The sequence below is a fragment of the Hylaeus anthracinus genome, unplaced genomic scaffold, assembly GCF_026225885.1.
Source record: "Hylaeus anthracinus isolate JK02 unplaced genomic scaffold, UHH_iyHylAnth1.0_haploid 11985, whole genome shotgun sequence".
NCBI lineage: Eukaryota > Metazoa > Arthropoda > Insecta > Hymenoptera > Colletidae > Hylaeus > Hylaeus anthracinus.
In genome coordinates this window covers 11,669,911-11,684,363 of record NW_026534333.1, presented here as the reverse complement: position 1 = coordinate 11,684,363, position 14,453 = coordinate 11,669,911, and the positions used below count along the sequence as shown (strand labels likewise).

At 37.8% G+C, this 14,453-nt stretch overlaps 3 protein-coding genes and 1 long non-coding RNA gene across 5 annotated transcripts in view; 3 read left to right on the top strand and 1 right to left on the bottom strand.

Moving 5' to 3' along the window:
• The first annotated feature begins 367 nt into the window (after positions 1 to 367).
• LOC128886841 (uncharacterized) lies at positions 368 to 4,756 on the top strand. Its single transcript, XM_054142030.1, has 5 exons — positions 368 to 749; positions 2,704 to 2,765; positions 2,843 to 3,088; positions 3,399 to 3,536; positions 4,088 to 4,756. The coding sequence occupies exons 1-5, from the start codon at positions 674 to 676 to the stop codon at positions 4,655 to 4,657; spliced, it is 1,092 nt and encodes a 363-aa protein (XP_053998005.1). The 5' UTR covers positions 368 to 673; the 3' UTR covers positions 4,658 to 4,756.
• Positions 3,096 to 4,081, bottom strand: LOC128886845 (uncharacterized). The gene is made up of 4 exons (XR_008459923.1): positions 3,815 to 4,081; positions 3,547 to 3,715; positions 3,392 to 3,443; positions 3,096 to 3,301 (listed from the first exon to the last, which is right to left on the bottom strand). It is a non-coding gene; the product is annotated as an uncharacterized LOC128886845 (long non-coding RNA).
• A 381-nt stretch (positions 4,757 to 5,137) lies between the features above and the next one.
• Positions 5,138 to 7,293, top strand: LOC128886839 (peptidyl-prolyl cis-trans isomerase sig-7). Its single transcript, XM_054142028.1, has 4 exons — positions 5,138 to 5,359; positions 5,468 to 5,958; positions 6,042 to 6,283; positions 6,378 to 7,293. Exons 1-4 carry the CDS (start codon positions 5,290 to 5,292, stop codon positions 7,120 to 7,122), a joined length of 1,548 nt encoding a protein of 515 aa, XP_053998003.1. The 5' UTR covers positions 5,138 to 5,289; the 3' UTR covers positions 7,123 to 7,293.
• A 141-nt stretch (positions 7,294 to 7,434) lies between these two features.
• LOC128886836 (DNA ligase 3) overlaps positions 7,435 to 14,453 on the top strand; it is a 61,792-nt gene continuing 54,773 nt past the window's right edge. For both annotated transcript variants that reach the window (XM_054142018.1, XM_054142017.1), the window contains exon 1: positions 7,435 to 8,059. The gene's annotated coding sequence lies outside the window, so the exon portion shown is untranslated. The remainder of the gene's footprint in view (positions 8,060 to 14,453) is intronic.

Here is a 14,453-nt window from a genome sequence, read left to right as displayed (position 1 = left end):
ATCATGTATCGCGTAACGTGTGACGTGTAAGCCATAGGTCAACGACAATTTACATTTTATTATTCTCTTCATCTACGATATAATCCATGGTAATTGCCTGAAACAATGGGAGGGGAAAATCTTAATAGAATTTGAGATATTTGAAGGACATTTCCGAGATCGTTGAATTGTCAGGTCGTGCACGTTACAATCTGGGCCACGGTCAAATAGCCGATTATACAGGGTGTTTCGTGTATTCTTAAACGCCTTAATCTTCATTGATCTAAGGATACAAACAAGTTATTTAGTTCTAGAGGACGAATATTACAATTAATTATCTATGTTTCTAAAGTTGATTTGAAAGTTGATTTACATAAGACAAATTTAACGAGATACCCTGTCCAGTCGATGCATCACAAATGTGGCAAAACAACTCTTTTTTTTTGCGGCAGTATGCTGAAGGATACCGATCGTGTTTACTGGAGCAGTGTTTCTCAAATTGTAGTCTGAAAACGTGTTGGAATAGGGGGTTTACGAGCTCCTAAAACAACAAAGAAACATTAATAGAATAAATAACTGTTTTCTGGATGATTTTATTCTTATTGATAAGGAAGGAATAATTAACAAAGTTCCAGACTAAAATAATTCCAGTAAGATCCAGTAAGATCATGCATCGCATCAGTCAAACTATTTCATGGTTATGGTTCAAGATGATCCGTGTGTTTTCAATGTCCAAATCGAAAATAGAAAGTGTCCAGCGAATATCAGAGGTCTGCATCATCAAAATACTGTTGTAAAGATTGATGTCATTGATATCTCGTGACCGTACTAAGAAAAACATTAATTCGCTGTCTCGTCGTGCGGGTATTGCTTACACATGTCAGTGGTTCTTAGCCTTCTCAAACTCACGGCACAGTAATGGCAAACGAATAATAATTTTATAGTAAATTACGATTGTATTAGAGCATGTTTTCGTTTGTTTTCAACAGAACACTTTTGCGACTGTACTCCATAGCAAATCATCGTATCTACATACACACGTACAGAATTGTGTTTTTCTGTATCTGAAAAAGCAAAGAATTAAAGTTCTCTAACGTTTACAGCAATATCCGAGAATACAATAAAATAAATACATAAATTATCATATATAAAAACATTCATGTGGAATAGTTGATTCGTGACTTGCCAGAATTGCTTTAAAAAAGATATTCGTAATTTCTTGAAGTTCTACTCAAGTAAACTTGGTTCTCAATAATGAATAATTATAGAAAAAAATGTTGACACTATGCAAAAGTTCACAGCACAGTGATTAAGAGTCACTAGCTTAAATAAACGTTAATTTGTTCAATAAGCAGGTGTGCTTTGTTCGTCTATATCCATCTTCACGTAACGCATCGTACCACTCGTGAAAGGTAACACTTAAACCTTTCCTGTTTTGTTCTTTTTTCGAGCAATATCTACGAGGAATCATTGTCCGCGCAACTACGAAAGATAATAATTTGTTTACCCGCGATGATTAAAGACTACACTGACCGTGATTCGGTGCATAACTTAATTACTTATGTGTCACGGTGATGATGGGTTTGTTTGGTCCATTAAAAACGTCCTTTGTTAATTACCGCGAACAAGACTCTTTTCGGGGTAAAGGTCGGAAACATAAAACGTAGATAGGCGGTATGTTATACGATCGAGATCAATCAGCATGACTGTTCGTGGATCAGTAGGTGACTGTTTCTTATTTTCCGTAACTCAGATGTTTCAATCGATATTTCTTACTGTGAGTGTAACGACGCCACAACGTTATCAACAAATTTTGAGATTTCAAATTGAAAACGTATTTTTATCAAAATAAAATTCTATTACTGAACAAAATTTTGAAAAACAATTCAGTAGTTCCGGGAACAGACGGACACCTCAATTTTTCCCCCTCACAGAGGTTCAATTTTTTAAAATGCTGAAATAGGTGTTTGATTAAATACAGGGTGTCCCAAAAATGTTGTAACACCTTGAAAGGGGTGGTTGGGGAGGTGATTTGAAACAACTTTTCCCTTAGCAAAAACGTTGTCCGAGGCTTCGTTAAGGAGATATTAAAGGAAAACACTGACCAATCAGAGCGCGCGGATACCGTTGGAGCGGCCGCGGTAGCGAAGGCTACGAGCTAAGCGGGCGCATCAATGTCCTTCGATGCACGTTGGGTCACTTGTTTGCGTACAAGCGCGGCCGCTTAACTCGTAGCCTTCGCTACCGCGGCCGCTCCAACGGTATCCGCGCGCTCTGATTGGTCAGTGTTTTCCTTTAATATCTCCTTAACGAAGCCTCGGACAACGTTTTTGCTAAGGGAAAAGTTGTTTCAAATCACCTCCCCAACCACCCCTTTCAAGGCGTTACAACATTTTTGGGACACCCTGTATATCCAAGTTTCAAGCAAATCCGACCACGAATAAAATATTCCTCATACAAACGTTGCAACTCCTTTTTACCTCCTTAGGGGTTGAATTTCGAAATATTCTTTCTTATTCCTTGTATACATCATAAAGGAAACCTCTATGGAAAATTTCAACTTTCTAGACTAAAAGATTTAGCCTGGCTGTTGATGATTCATATGGATTGCTGCATTATCTTTTTTAGCATATCGGATTCCTACCTACATCCTTGTCTGAATATACTCGCATTGACTCATACACACGTACATACTTGACAATTGTATATCTCATATATCTGCAGAAACGTCTCCATTGTCAATTCGATATGAAAATACTACTTCTGATAGCCACCGGCACACCTGGGTATGTACATACAGAATTTATTTAGAAAGATATGGAAAGATAGGAAGGTATTTTTTTTTTTTTTTATTGATACATAGGATGGAATCGTACGAGATCGACTGGTCAGACATCTAGTAGCTGCACACAGAAACATTACGAAAGTAAACATATTGCGAGAGATTTCCGATATATCGAGGGTCAAAGACTACGTTCTCGTTAGTGTCGAATTTCGTTCGTACGAGGCTTGTCATCAATCACCACGCAAAGGCAAATATTTTCACGGATTATTAATCGCTTCGATGAAACTGTATTCCATTGCTCTGCGCTGTTTGCAGCGTGGCTTCGTAAGTATCCTTTCTATCACGTGAAGATGTCACAAAATCTCGTCGTCTTTTTTCGACCCGACCACCAGATGGCGACACTTACCCGACTAATCTTTCCTTTATTTTCAAATACGAAATATGTCATCCTGCGAATTGATAAATTCTCGATTTTTGCGAAATATAAAAAAGGGGCTGTTGATGTTTCCAAGCTATGTTTAATCATTCCCTTTTTGCCTGTAATATACGAAAACGTTTCACGCGTCCCCGTGCCGTTTCCGTCGAATATCATTGTAGCGTTCCATTAAACAAATATTTTTTCTTTACGGTAAAGCCTGTGGAATCGCAGCGGACTCTCGGCGCTGTCAACCTCGAGCATCTGAAACCGGAAGTGGTGCTCAGTGAGAACAATCGGAAGTCCTTTATCGAGAGATTGAAGACTCACAAACCCGCGAAGAAATTGGACGAGAAGGTGAACTTACGTATACGAATTTCCAGATAAATTTTAACGACTGTTCCATTCATTTTTACGTGTACATCTGAATATAATCTATATTTTATCCAGCGAAACGATGAACTCCGGTAATAAAATCACGCGACTTGCAATATAATCTCATCCATAAACTCTCTATTCAGGAGCGTATCAAATACCTAATGTATAGAGGAATCGATAAACATACTTTTATTTCTATTACTTTATTTCATATCTTTACACATTTTCTTTTATTAACTCTCTGACACTGCAATTACTATAAATAGTAATTTGCATAAACTTTTACTAAGTCTGTGTTGATACAGGGCTCGATACCTCGCCGTTTCGGCCTTATCGCAAGTCACATGGTTTTGTTATCTGGTCCAAAGTCCCTCAGGAAACTCTGGATGAAGCATCTATCATATCTCATCTCCAATTCATCTAAAATACTCATTTGAGTTGTAATATCCCAATTAAATTTAATAACATTTGTACTCTTCTCACTGTACCTGTTGGCAATAAAAACAAATTATTCTTATTATTATTTCAAGGTGAATCGAGCTGCCGTCTTGGTGCCACTATGCAAGCACAAAGGGGAACTGGGTTTCTTGTACACCTTGAGGTCCACGAAAGTGACCTCGAACCGCGGACAAGTCTCCTTTCCCGGTGGAATGTACGACAAGGAGGATCATAGCCTTCAAGAAACCGCGTTGCGCGAAACCTGGGAGGAACTTAGGATTCCGAAAGAAAAGGTGGACGTTTGGACTTGCGGTAACTTGATCGACAAGACGAACGTCCAGGTGATGCCCGTTTTCGGTTACATCGGCGACGTCGATCCTGACAAGCTTGATATTAACTCGGACGAAGTGGAAGAAGCCTTCTTTCTCAGTTTGAAGAATCTATGCGACCCCTCCTTGTGTCGTTTTACCCAATTTCGTGATAACTATACTTTGCCAGTTTATTTAGGCGGGAAACACCGTATTTGGGGTTTCACGGCGGCGACAACGCACATGATTCTACACGCTCTCGTACCTGATGTCTATAAGCACAAACTCGTATACTTAAAACCAATTTTGCCAAAGATCAAAGACACTCTCAAGAATGATATTCATTCTTCGTGAGATCGTAATGGTATCTGTATTGTTCGTTCTCTCCATGTACGCTGTCATTCGTTGTATAAAGAATTGAAGAAATTGTTGTTACATCGGTTTTTTTTCTTTTTAAAGAACTATTAACTTAAATTGCGAAGGATGTGCGAAAATATTGGAAATCAAAATTGTAGGCTTGTAAATTAATAGAAAAACATTTTGGCCTCTTTCAAGTTCTTTTTTCTATTAATTTAAAGGCGTTTAGAAACAGTGCAACTTTTATTTGGAACATGTTTCAATACCTTCTAATGTAAAAAATTTAAAAACAAAATAATATACAAACGTTATTTTCTACTTTTATAATTTATAAAAGTGATTATAATAAATTGACGTTTGTTTAGGAATGAACCAGTGATCATTTAATAATATAACCTTCGTATGTTGTCAATGTTATTGTTACGTTCGACCTCGAAAGTTTGAGATTATTTTTAATTTTTAAATTATTTACAAATTATTGATTGAAGCGCCACGTAGTGTACGTAACGAGAATCGATTCGTTTTCTCGTGTTTTTTCGGGTATTCAGCGTTATGGTTTGCGTCATGTGTAAATATTAAATAAAAACAAATTGAATAGTTATATAAAGGAGAGAAAAGATTATGAAATCATGGCGGTTGTAATTGAAACTACTGTAGGAGATTTTACGGTTGATTTGTATACCGACGAACGTCCACAAAGTAAGTTGGAACTGAGGATAGAGGTTATGAAATTTTCTATTATGATGTGTAAACTAATGTAAGAATATTATTGTTGACAGTGGTATTAATACGAACAATATTTTTCAGCGTGCCGTAATTTTCTGAAACTATGCAAGTTAAAATATTACAATTGGAACTTGTTCCATTCTGTACAGAGCAATTTTATTGCTCAAACTGGAGATCCTACAGGCACTGGGAAAGGAGGCGAGAGCGTCTATGGAATAGTGTTAGGAGAAAAAGCACGGTATTACGAGGCGGAACAAATGCCAAAGATAAAACATGACAGAAGCGGTTTATTGTCTATGGTTAATTGTGGCAATAATATGCTCGGGTCTCAGTTCTTTGTTACCCTTGCCTCTGAGCTCCAGTCTTTAGATGGAGAGCACTGTGTATTCGGTGAAATCACAGAGGGTTTGGAGATTATTCTTAAATTCAATGAAACAATATGCGATGGAGATCACAGACCATACCAAGATATACGTATTTCTCATACTGTTATTTTGGAAGATCCTTTCGAGGACCCTAAAGGTTTTGTCATACCTGATAAGAGTCCACCACCAACAAAAGAATGTCTAATGGTATAATTTTATATATCACTTCATTTTGTTCTGTAAACATTTTTAAATTCCTTCATAATTACAAACATAATATGTGTTTACAGAGCGATAGGATTGGAGCAGATGAAGTGATAGATGATACAGCTGGCATGACAATAGAAGAAATCACAGAGATGCAAAAGGAAAAGGAGGCAAAAGCAAGAGCTACAATACTGGAAATTGTGGGTGACATTCCAGATGCGGAGATGGCTCCTCCTGAAAATGTTCTTTTTGTCTGTAAACTGAATCCTGTCACAAATGATGACGATCTTGAAATTATTTTTAGCAGATTTGGAAAAATTATTGGGTATGCTAAATTACTTTTATCTTCATTAACCATGTATTCCTTGTATCATCTATATATATATATATCATCTTCATCTTGTTATTTTTCTATTCAGTTGCGAAGTCATCAGAGATCGACAAAGTGGAGATTCCTTGCAATACGCGTTCATCGAGTTCGCAGAGCGCAAAAGCTGCGAAGAAGCTTATTTTAAAATGGACAACGTGTTAATCGATGATCGTCGCATACATGTAGACTTCTCGCAATCGGTAGCTAAAATGAGATGGAGAGGTAAAGGCAAAGGGATCCAATATTTCGACGACAAAAATGACGAACTAGGCGACGAAACCCGGAAAAAAGTGGGTTCGAGGAACAGAAAGAGAGATGAGATTGACGACGAAACGAGAGATCATAGAGAAAACGAGACGAGATATAAAGAAGACTTATTGGAACATAGAAAACACGAACGCAGGAAAGAGGCAGGCAAGGATGACTCGGAATATTCCCGTGACGGTGGAAAGTATGCGGAAAAAGAAAAATATAGAGAAGGAAAGTACCGCGACGGTTCGCGCGAAAGAAATGATTATGACGCCAGACGGAAAAAAGTAAGAAAACACAGGAGCAGAGACAGAAGCAGAGACAAAGATCGAAGTAAAAAGGAGAGCCACAAAGATCATAGGTACAATAAAAAGTACGACAGCGAGAAAAGGAGAAGAGATAGGGATAGTTCAATTTCCGACAGTGAGAGTTCGAAACACGTAAGGCACGAAGAGAAACATTCGAATCACAAGAAGAAACGTAACAGGGATCGCTCCGTGGAAAGATCTGGAAAATCAGATAAACATAAGCAGAGAAGAAAATAATGTAAATAATGTAATTTTAACCTATCATAATTTTGAGCTTTCATCGACGCCAAATGTAGTCGCGCATGGGCGAATATATTTTGGAAAATAATCAATTAAGCATTCGATGAAATATTTCCAAAAAAATATACGCTTAACTTTTCCATGTGAATAAACTTATTACAGAATTTATATGGCAATTGTTTACTTTTCATCCCAACAGAAAAATGTTTTATTTCTGAAAAGTATAGCGTAGGTGGGATATAGTACACTGCACTCCTTACTTAAAAGGTCTTATCTAAGACACTTAATTAATTTTTACATTAATCATACATTTGTAGCGACCTCCACATCGTCAGACCTAGACAATTGATATTACTTAATATATAATTAGTAATCATATAAGTAATCAGTAATTTCTCCTGTAATTCATCTTAAGTATTACAGAAGTTGGGTTTAGGTTCAAAAGTACAAGTAAGGAATGCAGTAGCTAATGGGGAGAATGTAAATTGTTAATCGAATAAAATAATAAAGATAATTACTGTAACATGTTTTAAGATAATCTCATCTTCAAGTAGTTCTGAAGTAAGTTTTAAATGCTAGTAATTTAGATATTGTAATACCTATGTTCTACCAACGTTATTAATCCGAGAAAATCGTGTATGTTTTTATACATTTTGTCGGCTGTGAAAACTGTTACATTTATGGTAATAATTGAAAAAAATATTTCAGCTCTAAATTTAGGTTGATATGGACGAGTAATTCTCTGCAGTTGTCATTGAAGGCCAGTGAAGACACCTGAATGGACCTGAAGACGTCGCGTTGTTTTCTACTCGGCATGGCTGTGACATTTGTGTCTTCTAAATCGTGCTTTTATTCAATTTTTATGTGTTTTCACTTATTTTGTGCATTCTGAGCGAACGTAATTTGGATACTTTAGAGGAAGCTCCGAAAGTTGGTAAGAGTTCTGTTACTAACGCGATTGTGCAGTATTAAAAACAAATTTGAGGTTAGGTCGGTTGATATTTTCTACAATTTAGTCTAAATTAGCTTGTTTCTGCGCACGTTCATTTTCACGAAGACTTTACGATGGTACAAATAAATCGTTGGGACACAAAGCTTCATTTTGTATAGTTGCACAATTTTATCACACGATACGTGATTATGATTGTCCACCGTCTTTTGTATTTGTTCACGTGACTGAACACGTGACCCTTCGCGCAGTTTCAGTTACCGTTTGCTTGGCGATTCGAATTGATTCGAATTGTTGAACGTTGTTAATTTATTCTAACCGTAATTATGCGAGCATTTTTATTTTTTTTTTACGGAGTTTTGTGTAACTGTTTTGGTGAAAATAGATTCAGGAAAGAGAGCCGCCAGCAATTCGAATTTACAGATTCCGGTTTTCACATCGTTTATTTGAAAAGATTCTCTAGACTCTGTTGACAGAAGTATGCGTATATAGTGTATGGCTACACGGTTTATCGCTTGTACCGTTTTATTACATTATCGTTACGAATCGTGACGATGCAATCGTTAAATTATCTTTCGATATTTCGAAAATCTCGCGCCAAACACTAAGAATGCCATTAGGTATCATGTTATTAGGGATTGGGTGTGACATGTTTCCAACTGTCGCAACACAGTTTGGATTTCAATTTTACGGGGAAATAAGTCACGATGAGGTATAACGTGCACGTAGATTGTATTTAAATTATAAACAGTGAAAAATAAGGTATCCGTAGAAAACAATACTATGATCGCGCGTACGAAGTTTACAAAGTATCGATTACTATTTTTTGGACTAAACGTCGATAAACTAGCGGGACTAAATAAATAAAGAGGGCACATAAAAAGACTATACAAACGCGTTACACGTTTCTTCATACGAAACGATTATAAATAATTCGTCGAAGGGTGCGGGCGGCCTCTCTTTACCTGTCTCTGTTATTTTCCTGTAATTACATTTATTTCTCGGATTTATCTTTTTTTCTCTTTCTAATTTTCCAATGATGTAGACACTTTTGGATACAATTTCGAGAGAAATTTTCTCGTCGAAGAAAAATACTGTTTTCGCATCTCATTTTCTGCTATCGACAATATTCATTTATTTATTTCTACTTTTGCGCATAATATTTCGCTCGCTAATAGAAGACACCAAGATCCATGCAAATTATATTTTCAACGTTACAAGTTTCCTTTAAAACTGTTTTTCCTTTTTTTCCTGTTTTTTTTTTGTTTTTTTCTTTGTCGTTACAATAATTTTTCCTATTTTATATACTGTTCATATTTTCTTTTTGCTTTCGCCGTTTTAAAGACAGTTTTGAGAATATCGGAGCCTCGGCCCTTGCACCCTTCTCACTTAAAGCTAACGAATAAATACCTATCCGCCATTTCGATGTTCCATCGAATGGCATGCTGAGGACACGTCACTCGCCAAACGTGAATTTTCTTTCTATTTCTTTTTTTTTTTTTTTTTTTCGTGAACGAACTGTTCTGTCTCCGTCCATCTAATAGCCAAATATTTTCGCCGCTCAATGTAATCATAGTTTAAATCTTACTATAACGTCTAGCTACTCTACCAGTTTAATTATGTAAACCTTGTGTCATATGCCATCTGTTTAAGTACGAGAACGTCAGAGATGGGCGAAATTTGATTCTCAATTACCTTCTATAGTATCAATTTTATTTGTGCAACGTGAAATGTAATTTCACTTTCACGGAACAAATGACGGATTCTAGATTGTTTATCTCCTATTTGTTATCGGAAACTTTAGTCTGGATAAGAAATTTGCCCATCTTTGAAATGTGTGTGGCAAGTAAGTGAACGAAGTAGTTTGTAAGAGAAAATTGGTGGTTCAAAGGAGAGAATTTTTGATTAGCCAAAATATTTGGCGTCGACCAATGCCAGAAAAGGTTGTCCTGTTGTTTGTCTCGTTCAGTCGAAATACAGACGAGACAATTGTTCGGTCACGAATGAAGTGTCCTTGATCTCCGGATGAAATTATTATACTGCAGAATACTAGAAGCGTTCGTATCTCGCTCTCACTGTTCCATCGTTTCATTTCGATGGGATGTTCGATTCTAAATCGATCTTCTAGAGAATTCATCTGTTTTAAAGCTGTTATCGTTTTTTTTTTTCTACTAAAATTGCATCTTAAATGTTCGATTCCGATACGAATCGATTCTTCTGGATGTAAATCGATATCCTCGTCAAGTCCAACCTTCGATAAAGTGTAAAATGTTTTTATAATTAGGATCAATTATCTAACACTCGCAGAAACATCTGTTCCAATTGAACAATTATTTTCAAAAGCAGTGATTAATTTATCACTTGATTTCTGCTTATCCTTTTCCTTTGCTATGTCTCGCATATAAATATCCAATAAATTTCAAAATGATTAAATATTATTCAAATTACCAAAGTGTAAATAAAAAAAATGTAGAAAAATATGAAACAAAGTAATAAAAATAAAAATATACTCAAAAGCATAAAGTAACAATAGAAATTGGATACACTTAAAAAAAGGAACTCAAATAATTAGTGTGCAATTTAGTAGCAGTTTTGAAATTTAATTTAAATTTGTCAAATTTTGAAGAAATGTTTCAAGGAAAGGAACGTGTTTTCTTTCCCTCGAAATATTCTTAATTTTGTATACAGGGTGTCCCAAAACTTGGGGAGGAGCCGGAAATGGGGGGTAGCTGAGACGATTCTGAACAACAATTTCCTTTGCAAAAATGTCGGATGAGGCTTCGTTAAGGAGATATTAAGCGAAAACCCCGACCAATCAGAGCGCGCGTAGACCGTTGGAGCGGCCGCGGTAGCGAAAGCTACGAGCTAAGCGGCCGCGCCCAATGTCCTTCGATGCACGTCGAGTCACTTGTTCGCGTGCAAGCGCGGCCGCCAGCGCGTAGCCTACGCTACCGCGGCCGCTCCAACGGTCTACGCGCGCTCTGATTGGTCGGGGTTTTCGCTTAATATCTCCTTAACGAAGCCCGATCCGACATTTTTGCAAAGGAAATTGTTGTTCAGAATCGTCTCAGCTACCCCCCATTTCCGGCTCCTCCCCGACTTTTGGGGACACCCTGTAGTTGTTTCGACCATCTTGCAACGAAAGATTTCGTTCGGTTCGCGTGGTCTTATTTTCATCTAGTTTTCTTCTTAGATAAAGACTGTAATTAGAAAAGCATTTTTTGTTAATTTGTTTCGCAGGAATTCAGTACTTATAGAATCGACTCCGATCGTTTCGACTCGAAATTGGTCTCAGAATCGATTTTCCTTTACAAAAATCGAACATCCCCGGCCGGGACGCGTCCGAACCAGTCGGAAAACGTCCTTATCGTCTTCGAAGGAGCGAACTACTCACGGAAGCTTCGGAAAATGCTCGTCACAGTCACGGTCACGGTCGTAGTCACAGTCTCAGTGCAGAGTGGAAAGGGCGACGCGGTGGGTCTTGGTTGTTTCTTCGCAAGACGGAATCCAATGCTCGATCTCTCGAAATCTCTCGATCCTGATTATTTACAATTCGTACGAAGTCTCTCGTTGACGTCTCTCGAAACGAAAGCGAAAACATAACTGACAGATATCGTCGCGGGTTCTAGCAAACTAGAATTTTCGAATCGCGAAAAGCCAGAAATAGGCAATATTCTATTCGACTAATTGATAGTATAGCAATTTACTCGAGTGAACAGCGCAATTTTTGTTTACCGTTAGGAAATATTTCATGCTATAATTCGGATTCTAACGTTTATTTAACGAGTAATGAACGTTCACCTTTTATTCGTCATACGAAACTTGTATCTACGTATGCGGATGAGAATTTTGCCTTTATCTGTTTAAAGCAGGGAGTTGAAGTCGAAACTATTTCGGTCGAGAATTATTGGGTCGAATCATAGAATCAGCGAAAAATGATCGACACAGAAATTAGTAGATTGCACGAGAAGTCGAGTTTTTCTCGATTTGACGCGAGACTCCTGAAACGGTGCGACGAAAACTGCAGAAACGTTTACGATTTCTGTTCGTGCGTGGATTGGATCTCGAACAGAGATGGGCAGAATTTTTATTCAAACTTTGTAGAATCTACTGCTTCGCAAGATTCGTTCGATTTAATAATTATTCAGACTGTTGACTGCTGAAACAAATACGATTGTACAATTTGAACTGTACAAAATTCCTATAAAAATTCTATGCTTTCGTTACTTTTTTATCCAGGTGAGAATTTGCCCATCCCTGGCATCGAACGACGAAATCGTCGAAAATTTGTCGGACGTTTCGAGAGGTTGAGCTTGAATATGGATTTGGCGCTTTGAATCGAGTCGTTTTTTCGACAGAGTCGAGTAGAAATTCACAAAGAAGATGATCGGAGAGAACCGAGAATTCGTCGCTGATTGAAAAGCCGGTTTCGTCTGATGGAATAGATCGCTTGCTGCTCCTTCGCGCTGCACCGTTGCGTTGCGAGCGTCGCGAATTCCTCTCCGTTGTGTCGCATGGTCCTTCTTCATGGTTTTCGTGGTGTTCGCGCAGGTTTCGGTTGGCTTTCGTGGCAGAGGGTGCACCGCGCAAGAGGCTCGACCATTCTCGACGTGGCCGCCGTCCGCGAACGATTCATTTGCCGGTTTTTATTTGTGCAACTGCCGCTTGCGTCCCATGTTGCAGATCTTGAAGTGGCACAGGGTCATATCTGTCGAAGAAACAGATTTAAATGTTACATCACGTCGGCAAATGATTCCCTAACATTACTAGCTAACAATTCATATTCACTGAAGTGGAATAATCGTATCTGAATTTATTGACAGAGCCTTTAAATAATTGATTAGGTGATTTACTTAAATTTTGCTTTTTTTTTTATCAATTTTTCCAAAGTTTCTTCTTTGACTGCCTTTCATTTCTGTCGCAGTACAGAATTACATTCATCCAGTCGAATGAAATACGTAGTGTACTAATTTTAAATTCAATGATTATAATTTTCAACTGTGCATATCGAACAAGCCTTCTTTTTTAAACTTTTATACTACCACAGTCTTTCGTGGGTTCCCGCTATTTTCGTTCAAATGAATAGCGTCTCTATCGGGAAAACGCCCAAGTTTGTTCACGATAGTTTCCTTTTTTACGGCTAGATGGCGCCATTTATACGGTTTCTTACCGATACCTGTCGATACATTACCACCATGTCGATAAATACCGTCTAAATGGCGCCACTAACGGTGAAAGTAGGAACTATTCCAGTACAAACTTGAGCGTTTTCCCGATAGAGGCACCGACACGAATTCCAGCGGGAAATTTGAATTTCTTTTTATTTAATTTAAGTACAATACATTCGAAGTAACATAAAAACGTTTATCGTGCGGCTGTCTTTTAAATATAGATATATGCTGCCGCGGACTCTTTTGTAGAACCTGTTATGCTCAATAATTCTTCCGTACATTGTCTAGAAATATCTTTAACGTCTTAGCCAGCGTCAGCCAAGTGGCTTGCTTCGCTAAAATTGGTACTGGACATTTCCCTTTTATCAGAGATTAATGTTATATACACATAAACGTTCCTCGAATAATGCTCTACAAAAGCGTGAACCTACCAGAGACCTTATTTTATACTATGTAGAGACAGAGTGCGTACAGTTTTTTAATTTTAAATTCAATCGACAGTAGTCCCAACTCATTGATTCCAAATTCATATAGTCAACATAATTTAAGTTTCTTAGGTTCGTAAATCCAATAGAATTCTTGAATTACTTAGATTTGAATCGATCAGTTCTGCAATAGTATTCCATTCATACGAGAAAGAGATTTCGAAACAGTTACTCCGACTCGAAGCGAAGGAATTCGTCTGGCGCCGATCTCAATGAGTTCACATCAATCGCCTCGATCTCGAAGATCAATCGCGCGCCGCACAGTTCCCCGGCGATAGAATCGGCCGGTCTGACGTCACGTGAACCAAAAGTCAATTGGAGCAATCGATTTATTTACCGTCTTCGCGACGTACGCACGTTTCTCGATCGTTCTACGCAAATTCTCTATTCTCCGTCCTAAACAAAATTCGCGATGAGTCGTTAATAATCGTTAGCAGTTCGCGCGGCAGCGAGTGTATACTTGGGGACAAGATTAAACGGAATTTAATCGAAATGTAACATTGGTGTCAACTGAAATTTTATTAACTGTCGCAGATGTAGATTCTCCACACAAAAATCTAGAGATCTCGATAGGAATCTGTCAGTTTTGTTTATGCGAGTTGAGACGTAAATGAACTGTTTACGCGCGGTTTGCACTGTGTAAAGTAAATACTTATTCACGTACAGATATACAGGGTGTCCCAAAAGTCGGGGAGGAGCCGGAAATAGGGGGTAGCTGAGACG

Excerpts from the sequence above, each read along its gene's own strand:
- LOC128886841 (XM_054142030.1), top strand. The coding sequence starts at position 674 with ATGGTTATGGTTCAAGATGATCCGTGTGTTTTCAATGTCCAAATCGAA. Across the intron at positions 750-2,703 it reads GTGTCCAGCGAATATCAGAG|AAACGTCTCCATTGTCAATT; the intron begins GTCTGCATCATC and ends ATATATCTGCAG. Across the intron at positions 2,766-2,842 it reads ATAGCCACCGGCACACCTGG|GATGGAATCGTACGAGATCG; the intron begins GTATGTACATAC and ends ATTGATACATAG.
- LOC128886839 (XM_054142028.1), top strand. The coding sequence starts at position 5,290 with ATGGCGGTTGTAATTGAAACTACTGTAGGAGATTTTACGGTTGATTTG. Across the intron at positions 5,360-5,467 it reads TACCGACGAACGTCCACAAA|CGTGCCGTAATTTTCTGAAA; the intron begins GTAAGTTGGAAC and ends AATATTTTTCAG. Across the intron at positions 5,959-6,041 it reads CAACAAAAGAATGTCTAATG|AGCGATAGGATTGGAGCAGA; the intron begins GTATAATTTTAT and ends ATGTGTTTACAG.